Here is a 19,004-nt window from a genome sequence, read left to right as displayed (position 1 = left end):
GGAGTGCCTTTTGCTTTCTGCTTGTGCCCAAGCCCCAGGATATAATCTCTGCTGCCAGTGCTGAGAAGTCCATATAATATGGACACCCATGTCATATCATCATGTAGGTGCCAACCCCAAAGAGGCTGCTGTATCTAAAAGGCAACTGATCATTTGATGACAGCCCCCAGGCTATATGATGGGGAGTCAGACCCCTTGTCTCCTCCCCCTACCTGCCCCTCTACGGGTGGCTCACTGCATCTGCTGCTTCTCCCCAGCCCAGAAGGCTCCACACAGATGTCTAGAGATATCTCAGCCTCAACAGACACCCCAGAGGGGACCTCTGCCTGGAAGAACATTTCTGGAAGGGGAGACATGGGTGCCAGAGTGGTAGCTTAGGCCACACCTACCTAGGACACTTTAAACAGGACCCCCTGCAGGGTTTGGCTCTTCCTTCTCACCTGGCTATGCTTGGGACGCTTGGGGTGCAGGTTTCTTCACTTGTATCTCTTCGTCCAGATCTACACTTGCTTCTTGGATGTCTCGTAAGCTCCAAAAGAGCTGGTGCAGCTGGGGGGAGAGCAGGGCCATGTTACCACCCAGGGCCCTGGATCCTGTCACACAGACAGGACCCAGCCATGGCCAGCAGCTGGGCACTAGGGTCTCCAAAGACTGAGAGGAGACCTGGTGGTTCAACTTCAACAAGAGACTGAAGGAACATGGACTGGGGAAAAGTGTGGCACTTAGGAATTTCAGTTGGATTTCAGTTCTGGCTCTGGTACCATGTGCTTGTGTGGATTTGGCACAGAGTGACACAACCCGCCTGGGTCTGTGTCCTTCAGCGGTATAGTAAGCAGTGGTAGGCAATGTGCTCAGGGCTCAGAGAGTCCAGGAACCTTGCCCTTCAGGGTGGGAGCAGCTGCCCATCCCCCCTGGTCTGCTTCTTTGGGTGGAGGAAGAGGCCCTCCGACCAGAGGAGTGGACAGGGCAAACCAGAGAGCTGCTTTCCTTCCAGAATCTCTTCCTAGCTGTCAGAGTTGAGCACTAACCCAGTCAAGAAGAGGCTTTACCTGGTTTACCTGGCCTGCCCTGAGCTGAGTTGCTCAAATTCAACAAGGCATTTGCATATGCAGTGGGCAGCTCCCCTCCCTTCTGCTCTGTGATTTTGTTCCTTTTCGGAAAACTCACATGGAAACTTGGGGAAGTAACAAATCTAGCCAATTGTTGTTGCTTGTTTCTGAAGTGTCAACAAGTGAACAATTCCACCAAACCTATCCTGGAATAGATTTTGATCCATTATATTAGGCTCGTTGTTTTTGAATCCCAGCACCACCAAACCTAACATATGCCAGGGACATGAATGGGCTGGACAGGCTCCTCCCCAGCCAACCCATTTTAAGACTTGTTTGGAGCCCCACCTCTCAGACTAAAACGTCAGAACTAAAATTCTGTTGTGCTAATGACAGAGACGGGGTTTAGCCTTTAATTGCTTCCTGATGATGCCATATGTATGCATTCGCCTTCCCAACAACACTATCAGTCCCCGTGGAAGAGGTTGCTGGGTGTGCTGGAAGAGCTTGGCTTCGTGTGCAATCCCTGTTGTCCTGCCTCCTCTGGTAGGCGGTGAGGAGAGGGCGTGGCCCGCTGACACTGATCCAATTTTCCTGTTCATCTCTCCCTCCCCTCTGACAGCTGCTTTCTGTACTCCAGAGCACCTGGCATACTGGGAGGCAGATAGGAAACACTCAACAAGTACTTGGTTGCTTGAGAAGTGGGCACAACTAAAAAGTTGAAGGGCGCCTGGGTGGCTCAGTGGGTTAAGCCGCTGCCTTTGGCTCAGGTCATGATCCCAGGGTCCTGGGATCGAGCCCCGCATCGGGCTCTCTGCTCAGCAGGGAGCCTGCTTCCTCCTCTCTCTCTGCCTGCCTCTCTGCCTGCTTGTGATCTCTCTCTGTCAAATAAATAAATAAAAATCTTTATTAAAAAAAAAAAACGTTGAGAGGAAGAGAACAGGAGAAAAGAATGCAGACCATCTAAACAATTAAGACCCCAAGCAACAGGAAATCAAGTTCACCACCCACTGCCAGTTTTTCAAGGTGCTGGGACCAGGGAAGTCTCCCTGCTGTCACTGAGGCAGTGGGCGTGCACATCCCAGACAATCCTGGCTGTCTTCCCCAGTGGTCCATCCCTTTCCCAACTGGGCTCTGTGCACAGGAGAGGAATGAATCAAACAGACACTACAGAGCAAGAAGTGTTGCCAGAGAGCGAGCTTAAGTTTGGGGGTGGGGTGGTGGGGGTACCAGGAGGTAGTCTTCCAAGTTTATGGCTTTTACCCAGATCCCAGGAAAAGCTGCAAGACAGGCATGTAGATCTCACAGACCCATCTCCCTACTGAGCTGCCCCCTAAACTTTGGATGCTATGGGGCTTTCTGGCTTGGCCAAGTCCCTGTAGTGAGAAGCCGGCTGGTCATGCTTATGGAGGTGATGTAGTGGAGCCAGATTGGGGCCCAGCCTTGCCACTTACCCAGTTTTCATACCTTGGACAAGAGACTTAATTTCTCTGAGTCCAGACTTCCAACTGGGGTGACTGATCCCTGCCTCCTAGGAGGTTGGAATGGCCACGCAGAAGGAGGCTGAGAGTCATCTAGCCCTGAGCCAGCCACAGGCGCTGCCCGTATTCCTGTCTCCTCCCCCTCCTGCTGGCTTAATTCCCTGACCCTGATTACATTAAATCATACTTAGGTTAGGGAACTTAACACTTCTAAGGAAAATTTGCATTTTAAAAGCCAAACTTCTCATTCTGAGTGAATACCTAAATGGTGGATTGTTGAAAAGCTTTTCAGTTTAGTTTTGTTTTTGAGGCAGAGCCTATTTCTGACCCATCCTCCACTCCCAGCCCCCAGCCCTCCCCTTTCAAAAAGAATGCAGGAATTCAATCACTCTCTCCAAAACTAGTGGAGCCAAATTACTGCTCCTTGGGACGCTGGGACTGAAGGTTGACCCCAGAACATCCTTAGGGCAGCACTTACATGTTTATCCAGAATCAGGTCTGTGAATAAGGAGATCCCCTGGAATGTGAAATGACTAATTATGAAGAGAATTACAGCAAAGTAGAGGTAGTGTACACCGCAGATGATCAGAGGGTTCTGTAGGGGGGATCCAGGGTCCATAGGCAAACTCAGAGAACATTGGAGAGAAGCCAATCAGAAATCCTCTGGTCAACCCCCTGAAGGCGTCCGGTCAAAGGAGGAGCCCCAAGGGAGTCACGTGGAGGGAGATGGGTGGTGAGACATAACCTTCAGCCACTTGCCCACTAGTTGAGTTCTGAAGTTAAACTCATCACAGCAAAGGCTTTAAATACCTTGTGGAAGGAAGCAGAATGTAAGCACCAGTGAGGAGGCCATACCTTCCTGTGCTGACACCTGCAGTCTCTCTAAGGTCAATCAGAAAACTTAAAAAACTTTGGAAACACTTCTATGTAAGATAATGAATAGGGGGCACCTGGGTGGCTCAGTGGGTTAAGCCGCTGCCTTCGGCTCAGGTCATGATCTCAGGGTCCTGGGATCGAGTCCCGCATCGGGCTCTCTGCTCATCGGGGAGCCTGCTTCCTCCTATCTCTCTCTCTGCCTGCCTCTCTGCCTACTTGTGATCTCTCTCTGTCAAATAAATAAATAAAATCTTTAAAAAAAAAAAAAAAGATAATGAATAGGTATCTCAAACATTATGTGTCCAAAAGGACCCCAGTCTTCCCCCATTGCTGTGGGTGACAGCTCTATCTCCCTGGTTGCTCAGGTTGAGACCCCAGGAGTCATCCCTGCCCCATTTCTTTCCATTTGGCACTGCCACCAACCCTTTAGCAAATCCTGTTGGCTCTGCCTCTTAAAATGTGTCAGCATCCCACTACCCTATGGCTACCACCCTAATCCTGAACTGCTATCTACTCCTACATAGTTGGCTTTCCTATCTGGCCTCTTGCTTGCCCACTGTCCCCACAGAAGCCAGAGGGATCTCTTCAAAGTATGTATTAGTAAGTGCTTTGCTTAAACTCTCCCAAAGCTTCTCATGGCCCACCGTCAGAGTCAAACCTCAATCCTGCCCCTCAGCTGACCTCACCTGGCTCTGCCACTATACCCTTGGCCATTCCACTTCAGCCACTGTGTGCAACCTTCCTCCTGCATGTTGAATCTGCCCATCTTGCTCTTGGCACAGGACTTTGTGCTTGCCCTTCTCTCTGGGTCTCTGCCTAGATCTTGGTATTTCTGGCTCATCCTTCACGGTTCAGATTCAAGGTCATTTTCTTAGAAGTCTTCTCCTACCACCTTGGCTAAGGTTTTTGTATAGCTCCTGCCACCAGAGCCTGCCTTGTCTCCCTCCACTACCCTTTTTAAACTTTTAAACAACACTGCATCACTATCAGAAATCCTTTTCTGCTTATTGGGTATCATCTGTCTCCTCCAATCAGACTATCTACTCTTTAAGAGTAAGGACTTCACCTTGGCTCTGGAGCTGTATTTGGAGCCTGACTTAGATGGGGATAGATGTCAGAGGAGACAGTATATGGTATATGGGCAAGTATAGATAGTATATGGTATATGGTCAAGCATCTTGGAGAAAAACCTAAAACCAAAAGCCAGGTGGGGAATCCACAGGAACCATTTATTGAAGGAGATGTGCAGAAAGGGAAGATCTAGAAACAGATGGGCAGCAAAAGCCAGATAAGCACACCATCTGAAGCAGAGTGGGAGAAAGGGCCTGGAGAAACTCTTTAGGTCAAAGACGGTACCAGCAATGTAGTAGCAGGAGTAGCAGGGAATTGCTGACCAGATCCCCAGTTCTCCTTGGCAGTAGGCTCCAATAACTCAGTGTTGTTGTCATTGATGGAAGGCAGATTCTCATGACAACCTGCCTCTCTTGCCCCTGTCCCTCCCAGCAGATCAGAGAGAAGCAGCTTGGACATCTACAGAGCCCAGCCACCCTCCCCCCACATTCGTGGTACTAAATTGAGTCTTGAACTGAGCAGAGCAGGGAGCACTAGCAGGTTGGTCTGGAGGATTGGATATCTGAGATGGATCTATAGGGAGCACCAGCCTGGTGGAAAAGGAAAAAGATATTCTTGGCAAAGTGAACAGTCTATGCAAGTGAAGGGAGGCCAGAGAAGGCACAGGGCAGTTAGGTAATCAGCACTACAGATGGTTAAGAATGGCTGGGGCCTGAGAGCTGTGCATGGAGAGGGCAAAGGCCAAGAGTTAGGGGCCAAATCATGTAGCACCTCATACACTGTGCTCAGGAACTTGTACAAGGCCCAGTTACTCAGTGCTTTTAGGGGAAACAGGTTATGATTAAAAAAAACTAATGAAAATATTCTGACAAATTATGCTTTCAAAGGCTTGTGGATGGGATGCCTGGGTGGCTCAGTTTGTTAAGTGTCCAACTCTTGATTTCAGCTCAGGTCATGATCTTAGGGTTGTGAGATTGAGCCCCGTGTAGGGTGCTGTGCTGATATGGAGCCTGTTTAAGATTCTCTCTCTCCCTCTCTCTGTGCCCCCTCCCCAAACCCCCCTCTCTCTCTAAAAAAAAAAAAAAGTCTTATGGATAAAATGATTGAATCATTAATTGGGATCTTTTATTTTTTTAAAAAAATTATATTCATTAATTTATTGGACACACGGAGAGAAAGCATGAGTGAGGGAGGGGTAGAGGGAGAGAGAGAATCTCAAATAGACTTCCTGCTGAGCAGGGAGCCCAACGCGGGGCTCCATCCCGGGAAATTGAGATCATGACCCAAGCTGAAGGCAGACGTTTAATCTACAGAGCTACTCAGGCACCCTGGGATCTTTAGTTTCAAGTATGCTTAGAAGAGATGGTCTTCACTGCAGGAAAGGCAAAAGGAGTTCATGACTGTACATCTCCCTGTGAGTATGAAATTTCTGAGTATGACACATCCATGTACAGAGGCAGCAGAACAATATTTTCTTACACCCAGATGTGTATGAGGGAGGAGGATGCACACTGCATCATCTATGGCATAGTTGAGTGGATTATATTGCAAAGGGAGGAAAACAAATCAGAGTTTACCTTTTCCCTGCACTCATGAAGGAATTCAGACCAAATCTGCCCAGGAGGAAATCATTTCTTGAAAAGCAAATGATACAATGGTGTGAACTCTTGAAGCATAAAAGACCCTTCTAGGGCAGCTCTTGCAACAACAACTATGATATGAAGGCAAACCCTCACACTGTGTCATGCAGTGGCCTTGCCAACACCTACTTGTTCAGTGACCCTCTTGAAAAATATAGCAAGCAGGAAGATGGCAGCAATGGGTGGGGTCAGGTAACTCATAACGGCATGTGTGTATTCAAACAAGTTGCTCACTGTATTCTGTTTGTATAACAGAGACCCAGATGATGGTGATAGTAAGTAATATTATAACAAAAAACCTCTAAACTAAATCAATAGTCAATAGCAATTTGATAAGATTCCTTCCCTCCCCCGCCAATAAAATATCTATAAGCCATGCTATTAGCTCAATTATACTTAGGTTAAATTCAGATGCCCATTCCTAAGTATGGGACAGAGGAGACAGCCACATAAGTCTTCAGATAAAAATCCTTTAAGTTCTGAACAAGTAAAATGAAGTGTCCATTTGTGTGTTCCTGGATCCTGGATAGATTTTCACATTTGGAGGCTGTGTTTCGGCAGTTATGCTTAAAATTCCATGGAAAAATATTAATTTCTTGAGGTTAACATGTTTTAAGGAATTTCAGACAGATTAGTATAGCACATGATTTTGGAGATTTCAACAAGTTCGGAAACTTATTTAAATTTTACTGAAAATTTTTACAAAACTGAGTACAAGCTCCAAATGTTCATTGCTTTTGCTAAGTAAAAGATTTAAAATTATGTGTTCATATATAAAATTACACTAGACCAAATGTCATCCCAAAGATGAATAAATCTTAGTTCTATGTCAACAAGAGCTTAAAAATTATTATTTAGAGTGATTGATAAGCTATAAAGGACTAATTCTTTGATAGTCAAAGAAGACACAGGATGTGAATTCCCACCTGAGTAATGATGGGATATTTGCCTGGGACTAACCCTCCCACAGATAACAATGACAAATTGTGGGCCAAATATAAAACAACAACACTGAAGGGAGCCAAAAGCAGGCAGAGATGAAAGAGAATTTAATCCTTGAAAAGAATATAATCATATTGGGTGCTATCTACATTACCCAGCTTTTCTTCTGAATGCCCTCCCTAGTCTGCATGGCATGGGTGGCTAGAAGTTAGGCATAGAGCCTCACTCTTACTAGGCAGAGGTGTTAGAAGATGGAGGTTGGGAATTTAGAGTGGTTGGAAATATTGGGGGAAAAATTCTAGAAATGAGGGAGCCACAGAGCAAGGAGATCCAAGCTATACATAAACTTTCCTTATGCCCTTGGCTGATCCCTGAACTATGCATGTTTGGGGAAAATAAGACCCTGGTGGTAGGAGAAAATAGTGTCAACCCCAAATTCTATACCCAGAAAAAGTATCCTTCAAAAAATAAAGACAAAATAAAAACATTTTTGAATAACCAAAGACAGAGAACCTACCAGCAGACCTGAATTATAAGACATGCTGAAGAAAATTCTTCAGAGTGAAGAGAAATGACACATATTGGAAACTTGAACCTAAAAGTTGCAATAATGAGCACCAAAAAGATAAAATATATGGTAAATATAAAATGCTACATATCTTCTTACAGCAAAAATTATATTGTTATCACTGTATTATGGGGTTTATATGCACATAGGTATAAAATATATGACAGCTATAACACAAAAGATGGAAGGAGAAAATATACTATTCTAAGGCATTTATGTTTTACATAGAATAATACAGTATTAACTCTAAATAGAAAAAAGATAAGTTAATCATGCCTATTATGATGCCGAGAGCAACCAAAAGAAATTAAAATCAAATATTAAAAACCGTTTCCAATCACATTGATGATATTAATACAGATGAATTTAACTCTTAAATGAAAAGGCAGAGATGGTCAGAGAAAAAAAAATCAAGGTCCAACTATGATGTGGTCTACAAGGGACTCACTTTAAGTATATTTAAAGGTTAAAAGTAAAAGATATTACAAACACTAAACATAGGAAAGCCAGGGTGGGATATATTATTAACAAAATAAGCCTCAAGACAAGTACTATTATTAGAGACAAAAAGGGACATTTCAGGGATAAAGGTGATATGGTACATATACATGTACATATACATATATAAGTCATATGGTATATATACAATGGAATATTAGTCAGCCACAAAAAATGAAATCTTGCCATTTGCAACAACATGGATGGTAAAGGGTATTATGTTAAGTGAAGTAAATCAATCAGAGAATGACAGTTATCATATGATCTCATTAATAGGTGGATTTTTTTTTTAAAAAGACACATTTATTCAGCGTCATGATCAGACTATTACATTAAGCAATTAACAGCATGGGTGCAAAAAAAAAATCTACATTAAAACCCTTTGTTGGAATGCTTTACACTTTCCACAGAACAGAAACTAAAATAACCTGTTATACAATTAGTCACAAATACAGTCCTCAAGTTTTTTTGCCCATACACATGAGTATTGTCTAAAACATGTCTTCTTTGTAGCAGCTAGGCCCTGCCACCACTGTGCTTGGCTGAGTTCACAAATCTGTTGTAACCTGTAGTTTCCCTGTCACTTCTCTGGCTCTCCTCTCCTCCTAAGCTTTGTTTCCTGGCAGGAATTAAAACCTCCTGCCACTGCCATAGCTGCTGCTGCTGCTGGAACCACCATAGCCACCTTGGTTTCGTGGTTTGGCGAAGTATTGGCCTCCACCACCATAAGGGCCAGAGCTTCTGCCTCCCAAATTGCCTCCTTTCATGGGTCCAAAATTTGAGGATTGATTGCTATAATTGCCAAAATCATTATAGCTTCTGCCACCTCCAGAGTTGCTTCCATCATTACCAAATCCGTTATAGCCATCCCCACTGCCACCATATCCACCACCACCTCGACTGCCACCAAAGCCACCTCGACCACTGAAGTTTCCTCCACGACCAAAGTTGTCATTCCCACCCAAACCACCTCCACGACCACCACCAAAGTTTCCAGAACCACTTCGACCTCTTTGGCTGGATGAAGCACTAGCCATCTCTTGCTTAGAGAGCGCTTTCCTTACTTCACAGTTGTGGCCATTCACAGTATGGTATTTTTGAATGACAATCTTGTCTACAGAATTATGGTCATCAAATGTTACAAAAGCAAAATCCCTCTTTTTGCCACTGCCTCGGTCAGTCATGATCTCAATCACTTCGATTTTCCCATACTGTTCGAAATAATCTCTTAGATGATGTTCTTCAGTGTCTTCTTTAATGCCACCAACAAAAATCTTTTTCACAGTTAGGGGGGCACCAGGTCTTTGAGAATCTTCTCTTGGGACAGCCCTCTTTGGTTCCACAACTCTTCCATCCACCTTGTGTGGCCTTGCATTCATGGCTGCATCCACCTCCTCCACAGTGGCATATGTGACAAACCCAAAGCCTCTGGAGCTCTTGGTGTTTGGATCTCTCATTACCACACAGTCCGTAAGTGTTCCCCATTGCTCAAAATGGCTCCTCAGACTCTCATCAGTTGTTTCAAAGCTCAGACCTCCGATAAAAAGCTTCCGCAGCTGTTCAGGCTCTTTGGGAGACTCTGACTTAGACATGATGGCGGTGGGAGGGGAGACTTTAACGATGCTTACTCAGCGGCGTCCATGGACAGAAAAGCGATATGTGGAATTTAAGAAGCAAAAGAGAGGATCATGGCGGAAGAGAGAAAAAAATAAAACAAGACAAAACCAGAGAAGGAGACAAACCATAAGAGACTTAATCATGGGAAACAAGTTGATGGCTGCTGAAGGGAGGGAGGTGGGAAGATGGGGAAATGGGTGATGGACATTAAGGAGGGCACATGATATAATATAATACAATAGGCACTGAGTGTTATATAAGTCTTTTGAATCACTGACCTCTGCCTCTGAAACCAATAATACATCATATGTTAATTAAATTTAAATTAAAAAATAAATTAATTTAAAAAAGGGACATTTAAAAAATAAATTAATTTAAAAAAGAAACATTAAAATAAATTTAATAAAAATTTATTTAAGCCATATTAAGTTTAATTCTGATATGTGACTATAATTCTAGATGAATCAAAAATTTATTTAAGCCATATTAAGAAAGGTGCAGCTGATACAAATGATGTGTGATTGGCAATCCACTGTCATGTTGACCACTTTTTTTAATTATAAAGACTTTATTGTTTGGGGCATCTGGCTGGCTCAGTAGTTTAAGTAGCTGACTCTTGATTTTGGCTCAGGTCATGATCTCAGGGTTGTGGGATCTAAACCCACATCTGGCTCCCTGTTTGGTGGGGAGTCTCCTTGAGATTCTTTCCCTCTGCCCCTCCCCCACTCACATGTGCTCTCTCTTTCTCAAATAAATAGATAAATAAATCCTTAATAAGGCTTTATTATTTTATCTTTCACAATCTGATATACAACAGATACAGATTTTGTGTATGCTGTGAGGTAAGAGTTAACATTCTTTTTTCCATGAATAGCCAAATAACCCAGGACCATTTATTGAAAATCCTTCTCCCCATCACTTTCCCTACTACATTATCCTGAAATCTTTACCATAAATCAGGTGACTATATACCTGTGGGCCTTCTGTATTCTGTACTTTGTTTCTTTGATTTGTCTATATTTGTACCAAAACCATACTATCTAATTAGTATCACTTCACAATAGATATTGGTATCGCTTAACAAATCCTCCAGCTTTGTTCATCTTGAAAAATTGCTTTGGCTTTTCTTTTCTTTTCTTTTCTGTTCTTTTCTTTCCTTTCCTTCTCCCCCGACCCCACCTTGACTATTCTTTGCTCTTTGCATTTTCTCTCTTAATTTTAGAACTGGTTTGTCAATTTTTACACACACACAAAAAGCTACTGCAATTCTGACAGGGATTACTCTGAATATATAGAATAACATAGAGAGAATATCTTGTCAATACTGAAACTTCTAACTGATCGATATAGTATATTCCTTTATATACTTAGGATATATACTTTCCTAAGTATATACTTACCTATATACTTAGGTATATATTCCTTTATATATTTATGGTATATTCCTTTATATACTTAGGTCTCACTAATTTCTCTCAACAATGCTTTGTAATTTTCAGGAATTTTCTCATTTTTGTGAGATTTATTCCTAAGTATCTGATATAGTTCAATGACATTATAAATGATAATATGTAAAATATGATTGATTCTTGTACTTCTACCTTGTAACAGTTTTGTTAAATTCAGTTTTAAATTTTAACAGTTTGTCTACAAAGTCTTTTATGATAATTTTATTTCTATCCTCATGACATTTGTCTCCTTTTCGTACCTTTAGTGCAGAATAGCATCTCCAGCACAACGTTGAATAAAAGTGGTTATAGTGGACATATGTGTCTAATTCCCAATCTCAGGGAAAATGTAAGCATTAAGTATGATACATCTAAGCTTTTAAATATATATAAATAAATATATATATATTTATATATATATTTAAATATATATATATTTAAAAGCCAGTGTAAAGAAAATCTTTTAAATTTTCTAAGATTTAAAAAAATAAATAGGTATTAGACTTTCTAAATTCTAAATTCATCAGTTGTGGTGACTATATGATTTTCTTCTGTTTTCAGTTAATGTGGTCAAGTACATTGATTGATTTTTGAATAAAAATAAATCTATTCTTTCACTTCTGGAATAAGCTCCAGATGGTCAAGGTGTATTTTTCTTTTTCTATGTTGTTGGATCTGCTAATATATTGTTTAAAATTTCTGCCTCTATGTTTCTATTGGCATGGTATGTATTTTACCATGTTTTCTGTAAGCTTTCCTCAATCTTATTTTAAAAATGTCTCTTTTCAATGAAATTTCAGGATACAAAATCAACATACAGTAGTGTACAAAATCAGTAGTATTTCTATACACTAACAGTGAGTCACCTGAAAAAGAAATAAAGAAAATAATTCCATTTACAATAGCATCAAAAACAATAAAATACTTAGGAATAAATTTAAAGAAGTAGGTGTAAGATTTCTACACTGAAAACTGTAACATTGTTGAAAGAAATTGAAAAAGAAACAAATAGACAGAAGGATATCTTGTGTTCATGGACTAGACAAATCAATATTATGAAAATGTCTATATTACCCAAAGCCATCTATGGATTCAATGCACTCCTTATCAAGATTCCAATGGCATTTTTTACAGACTTAGAAAAAATAATCTTAAAAATTGTTTGGAATGACAAAAGACTCCGAGTAGCCAAAGAAATCCTGAGGAAGAAAAACAAAGCTGGAGGTATCACACTTCTTGATTTCAAACTATATCACAAAGCTATAGTAATCAAAACAGTATGGCACTGGCATAAAAACAGATGCATAAACCAATAGAAAAGAATTGTAAAGCCCAGAAATAAACCTATGCATACATAGTCAACTAATATCAGACAAGAGAGCCAAGAATACCCAATGAAGAAAAAACAGTCTCTTTAATAAATGGTTCTGGGAAAATAGGATATTCACAAGAAAAAGAATGAAACTAGACTCTTACTTTACACTACTTAGAAAAATTAATTCAAAATGGATTGAAGACTTAAATATGAAATCTGAAATTATAAAACTCTTAGAAGAAAATGTAGGGAATAAGCTCTTTGACGTGGGTCTTGGTAATGAGTTTTTGGGTATGACTCAAAAATCCCAAGCAACAAAAGCAAAAATAAACAAGTGGGACTACATCAAACTAAAAAGTTTCTGTGCAACAGAGACAACAAAATGAAAAGGCAACCACAGAATGGGAGAAAATATTTGCAAACCACATATCTGATGAGGGGTTAATATCTAAAATATATAAGGAACTCATATGCAACTTACGAGCAAAACAAAACAAAACAAAACAAAATACCAAATAATCCAATTAAAAACTGGGCAAAGATCTGAATAGACATTTTTCCGAAGAAGTTATTCAGTTGGCCCCTAGGTACATGAGATAGTGCTCAATGTTACTAATTGTCAGAGAAATGCAAATGAAAACCACAGTGGGCTGTCATCTCATATTTGATAGCTATTACCCAAAAGGCAAGAGATAACAAATATTGAGTACTAAGGAGGATGTAGAGGAACAGGATATACTGTTGATGGGAATGTAAATTGTTGCAGTCATTATGCAAAACGGTATAGAAGTTCCTCAAAATTTAAAAATAGAATTACCATATAATATAGCAAAATTACTTTTGAGTATATATGCAAAGGAAAGAAAATCACTGTTATGAAAAGATATCTGTAGCCCCAGGTTTACTCCAGCATTATTTTTAATAGCCAAGCCATGGAAACAATTTAAGTGTCCACTGATGGATGTCTGGATAAATAAACTGTGATATGTATTTACCGTGGAATACTATTCAAGCACAAAAAAGAAAGAAACCCTGCCATTTGTAACAACATGGATGGACCTTGCTATCCATGGAGGGCGTTATGCTAAGTAAAATCAATTAGACAGAGGAAGACAAATACTGTCTGATCTCACTTGCATGTAGAATCTAAACAAACAAACTCCTAGAAACAGACAGCAGATTGGAGGCTACCAAGAGGGAATTGAAGAAATGAATAAAGGAGGTTAAAAGGTACAAGCTTCCAATGTTAAGAAAAATAACTTCTGGGGATATAATGTACAGAATGGTAATTATAGTTAGCAACACTGTATTGTATATTTGGAAGTTGCTAAGATGGTCAATTTAAAAAATTCTTATTACAAGAAAAAAGTCTGTAACTATGCGTGGTGATGCATATTAACTAAACTTGTGGTGATCATTACACAATGTATACATATATCAAAGTATTATGTTATACACCTTAAACTTAATATTATATGTCAATTATATCTCAACAAAACTGGAGAAAAGATGTCTCTTCTAAGGAGGATATAGTTTTTGTTTTTTTTTTTTTGATAGTCCGATAATCTCAACATTTTAACTCAGGTGTTTAGTCTACTTACTATTCATGAAATTACTGATACAGTTGGGTTTATATGTGCCATCCTATTATTATTATTATTTTAGTTGACTTATCTTTTATGTTCTTTTATATTTTATCCTTTTAATTTCTTGGGGGCTAATCAAATAGTTTATGAGTTATTCCATATTTTTCTTTAAGCAAGTTGTCAGCTAAAAATTCTTGAGAAATTCTTTTTTGCTCATTCTAGAGATGAGATTACAGGCACCCTTGCTATATTATAGTCTGGTATAAGTTTTGTGTTTTACCACATCTGAAATTAAAGTTCCATTTTGCCTCTGCTTATTTTCTCTGCTACTCTTGTTAGTATATTTTGCTTCCACATGTTATAAATCCCACAGACATTTTTCCTTTTTGATATTTTCAACAGCTTATATCCGTTTATATTTCCCAGATATTTGCTCTTTCTGGTGCTCTTCATTCTTCTCTGAAGTTCAATTCTTTTATCTGGATTATTTTCCTTCAGCTGAAAGAACTCCCTTCGGTATTTCTTATACTGAAAATCTAATGTAATAAATTCTCACAACTTGTGTTTATCTGAAAATATGTTACTCCATCTTCATTTTAGAGAATATTTTTTGATGGGTATTGGATTCTATGTTGGCAGTATTCCCCCTAGCACTTGAAAGTGTAATTCCATTGTTTTTTGGCTTTTATAGTTTCTGTTGGAAATTCTGCTATTAGTGTCATTGGTCCTCTCCTGAAGGTAGTGTGATTTATTTTCCTCTGGCTGCTCTACAGGTTTTCTCTTTATCTTCAATTTTCAGCAGTTTCACCATAATGTAGTCCATTTCCTTTGTATTTATCCTACTCATAATTTGTGAAAATTCTTGAATCTCTGAATAACTATCCAACAGTTTTGGAAAATTCTTTGCCATTATCTTTTCAAAATTGCTTCTACCCAAATAGTTCCTCTCTTTCTTTGATCACAGTGATACATATATATTATTTTTCTGATTGCATTCCACATATATATTCTTTCTGTGTGTGCGTTTTGGTTTTGATATTGTCATTCCATCAGTGCCACTCCATTAACATGTCATCTGCTATATCCAATCTAGTTGTTAACCCATCCATTGAGTTCTTAATTTCAGATTATTTACTTTTCAATTCTAGAAAAACTGTTTCATTTTTGTAAGTTTTAGTTATCTGGCAAAATTCTCAAGTTTTTCATCTGTTTTGTACACTTCCCCCTCTGTTTTCTTATACATGTTAGTCATGCTTATTTTAAATCCTAGTCAGGGGGCACCTGGGTGGCCCAGTGGGCTAAAGCCTCTGCCTTCGGCTCGGGTCATGGTCCCAAGGTCCTGGGATTGAGCCCTGTATCGGGCTCTCTGCTCAGCAGGGAGCCTGCTTCCCCACTCTCTCCCTGCCTCTCTGCCTACTTGTGATCCCTGTCTGTCAAATAAATAAATAAAATTAAAAAACAGTCTTAGTCAGCTAACTTCATCTGTTGATCTTCTTATATATATTATTAATATAAACATAGTGGTAAGGGAGGGCATTCTTGCCTCTTCCTTTCTAGCACCTTCATTAGGCATGATGCTGGCTTTTAGGGTGATCTAGACATGTTTTACCATGTTGAAAGTTACCTATTTTACCAAATACTTTTTCATCATCTGGGAATAGATACACATGATTTTACTCTTTTGATCTATTAATATGGTGAATTATATTATCCATTTCCCAATATTGAATGATCTTCTGTTTCTGGAAGAAAGTCCCCGTTGGTAATGAGATAGCATTCTTTTAATATTCTTCTAATATATTGTTAGATGTGTGTCTAATATCTTATTTACAATTTTTGCACTGATATATAAAAGTGACATTAGTCTTTAGTTGCAATTTTTGGTGCCATCTTTGTTAGGTTTGGCCACATCCATTTCTTGAGTTTCATAAAATGAATTTAAGTCTTCGTTTTTTCCCCCATGTTGTAACAATTTAAATAAAACTGGTTCTGTTTCTTAAAATTTCTCAGAAAAGTGATTTTAAACTATGGAGTGCTAATCACATGTAAAATCAAGCTCAAATGCAGGGGTTAGACAGATTAAATAAATGAACACTATGCATCTTGATACGAGATAAAAGAAGTGTTTCAGACACAAGGTAGGCCAAGTTAAATGTGTGCGTGCCAGATGTGGTCTGTGGGCAGCCAATGTGAAACCTTATGGAATAAAGACAGGAACCATGTTTTATGCATATGCATTCACCACCTTATGCTAGCGTGGTGCCATGTGGTATCATGGTTAACAGCATGGCCTTGACATGGACATGTTCTCCTCCTTATACTATGTGATCTCAGTTAGACCAGTTCTTCTCTGAGCCACTTCCCCCTCATTGGTACAGTGAGAATAAAAACAGTGAAACCTACCTTTAAAGGTTGTCAGGAGGACTAAATGAGACAAGAAGATTATGTAAATTTCCCCCCAAGGACTATTTTGGGGGGTACATTAAACTATGCTAGCATTTTTTTTAATCATTGTGATTATTACTTGTTTTTTTTTCCCCAAATGGAAACACGTTTCTTTGTGATTAAAAAAAAAATACATCTTCATTGCAGAACTGCAGGAAGATAGTACAACCATATTGTATTTAAACAAGATAATTCTATCTATATACAGTATGATAGCCTACATTTTTCACATAATTCTGGTGGGCATTGTTTTCATTAACAGGCAGTAACTAGTGTGATTAGAGGAGTCCTTCACCTTCCTGTTACCATGAGCTCCTTTTCAGAGGCTGTAGGCCGAATCTGGTTATAGATGCCCATTGTGAACAGGGCGCTGGCACAGTTGAAAATAGAAGTCAGGGAGGACATGAGAGAGGCCCAAAGTGCAGACAGCATCAAGCCTTGTATGCCTGGAAGAGAAGAGACGTTTCCTGGACCTCCAGCTTTCTGGCCATGCCAGGAGATGCCTCAGGCCTCCTAAGGCACTTTTCTACACACTACAAAACATTCAAATTTTATTTGGAGTGGCATTCCATCTAAGACAGATTAAAGCGTTATATTTATCCTTGCTTTGTGATGGGACTTACTAGTGTCCTGCTGGGTCTTTATGTAATGAGGAGAGCCGCTAGCTCTTGAGTGGTTACTTTGTGCCAGACTATTTTCTTGGGCGTTATCCTGTAAAATCCTCTCTACAGCCCTGTGGGATGGACACCTCTGCTGTTCTACTTGTCCAGATGAGAATTCAGAGGCCCAGAGAAGGTTTGGAATGGAGGCAAGGGATGTGACTTCTTGTGCCTCAGTGTCCTCATCTGTGAAGTGGGCATAAAGGTATCTACCACACAGGGCTGTTATTAAGATTAAGATAAATTAAGTGGACAGATTAACATAATGCCTAACAGAGATCAAGCACTCATGAAGTGTGAAGTATAACATAATAATCCAGTATTTTCACCTTTTGAAAGGCTGCCATACTGCAGGGACTTTGCTCCACAGAGAGATTTCTATGTATTGATGGTTGAGGCTGGAGGGTAACTGGGGCCTGAGCTGGAGGCCTACCATAGCAAGGCCCCCACTGTATTCAGTGGGCTACTTGACCAGGCAAAGCCTGGTGTCCTTATAGCTACTTCCTTTCAAGTACCCCACTGCCTACCCTCACTCACAGTCCTGGGTACTCAAGGACAGATTTAGCTGCAGAACATGGACAACTTTCTGTCTGAACTGTGGGGATGGTCAGTATTACCCTCAGTCAGATTCCCCTCTCTATTGGATTTTTATGGAAACATCTCAATTTTGATCTCTAGAGCTCCTATCACTCTTCAGAGCTACTGTGTGATTAAAAAAAAAAAAAGGTACTATTTGTTTGGCCTTTTCTCTGGGATTTGAGGAGACAGCTGAGATGAATTCATGGGCTCACTGCAGTGAAAGCCATTGAGCTGCCTGTCTCTTTAGTTCCCCCCACTGGACCTGAGCTCTGTGAGAGCAGGACTAGGTCTTGTCATGTCTGTGTTCTCATGGCTTAGGACCCTGCCTAGCACAGAGTGCAGCCCTCCTGCGGAATGAAAGAGCGAAGGCACAAGCTAAGCTGGTGAAGTGAACAACGTAAATCGTGGGCATAGGCTGTACCTCTAAGAGTGTGTGCACCTTGTGTGAGTGTGTGAGAAATGAAGAGGGAGGAGGCCTGGCTCCTTCCCTCAGGGCAGGCGAGCCTCCCTTTACATCACTGATATCCCTCTTACTTCACAGTCAACATTTCTACCAAGAAAGATGGACTGCCTGGTAGATAAACCATCTGCGGCTCCTTTTCTCCTAACCATCCACTTAAAGACCAAGGGCACATAGGCTCCAATAGGAAAACAGATCATGGGGGTCCTTCCCTTACCTTCGGGCAGCAGCTTTACCACCAGCACTGGGTAGGTGATGGAGCTGCACCCAGTTCTGATGCCACAGTACTTCTCACATAATGAAGGTACAACGCCACATGCCACTTTATCTGTAAGAGAGGTCGCAGTCACACCAATGTGTCAGCCTTAGAGCTCTAAAAGGGAAGCAAATATTAGATTATTCTATGTGTATGTGTATGTCAGATTTTTGATCTACTCGTGACTGCTCCAGTTCATGATCTTACATTCCTTGGGATCTTGGGGCTGGGAATTAGGTGCCTAGGAGCCAGATGAAACAGTACTTCTACTAATGGACTGCTTGACTCCAACGTTAATGTGACCTAGACAAGACTTTCAGGGATGGCCGCTAGGTGTCAGGAAGGCAGATGTATTATTCATCCACCTATTAATCCATGAGCCACCCCAAACCTTACTTGCTTGGTCTTCATAGGAGTGTTATTTCAGCGTGTTTGGAAGAAATTCTGGACAAAGGTATATAAAGGGAATGAATGTGATGTCCTTCAGGAGCTTAAATTAGGGATATAAAGTTAC

At 40.4% G+C, this 19,004-nt stretch overlaps 2 protein-coding genes across 2 annotated transcripts in view; both read right to left on the bottom strand.

The window, feature by feature from the left end:
- Positions 1 to 444: 444 nt before the first annotated feature.
- Positions 445 to 19,004, bottom strand: part of LOC132023772 (sodium/glucose cotransporter 1-like) — a 45,706-nt gene continuing 27,146 nt past the window's right edge. The window contains 7 exon segments of the mRNA XM_059409913.1: positions 445 to 549; positions 3,009 to 3,143; positions 3,145 to 3,220; positions 6,251 to 6,342; positions 6,344 to 6,416; positions 16,832 to 16,982; positions 18,452 to 18,562. Coding sequence (XP_059265896.1) covers positions 445 to 549; positions 3,009 to 3,143; positions 3,145 to 3,220; positions 6,251 to 6,342; positions 6,344 to 6,416; positions 16,832 to 16,982; positions 18,452 to 18,562 — 743 coding nt within the window.
- Positions 8,755 to 9,717, bottom strand: LOC132023858 (heterogeneous nuclear ribonucleoprotein A1-like). Its single transcript, XM_059409980.1, has one exon. The coding sequence runs from the start codon at positions 9,715 to 9,717 to the stop codon at positions 8,755 to 8,757; it is 963 nt and encodes a 320-aa protein (XP_059265963.1).

Source organism: Mustela nigripes, chromosome 8 (genome assembly GCF_022355385.1).
Source record: "Mustela nigripes isolate SB6536 chromosome 8, MUSNIG.SB6536, whole genome shotgun sequence".
NCBI classification, from domain to species: Eukaryota; Metazoa; Chordata; class Mammalia; order Carnivora; family Mustelidae; genus Mustela; species Mustela nigripes.
Note: the sequence above shows the minus strand (reverse complement) of the source record. Positions and strands in the feature narration are given on the sequence as shown.

Coding starts and splice junctions, on each gene's coding strand:
- LOC132023858 (XM_059409980.1), bottom strand. CDS start 9,717: ATGTCTAAGTCAGAGTCTCCCAAAGAGCCTGAACAGCTGCGGAAGCTT.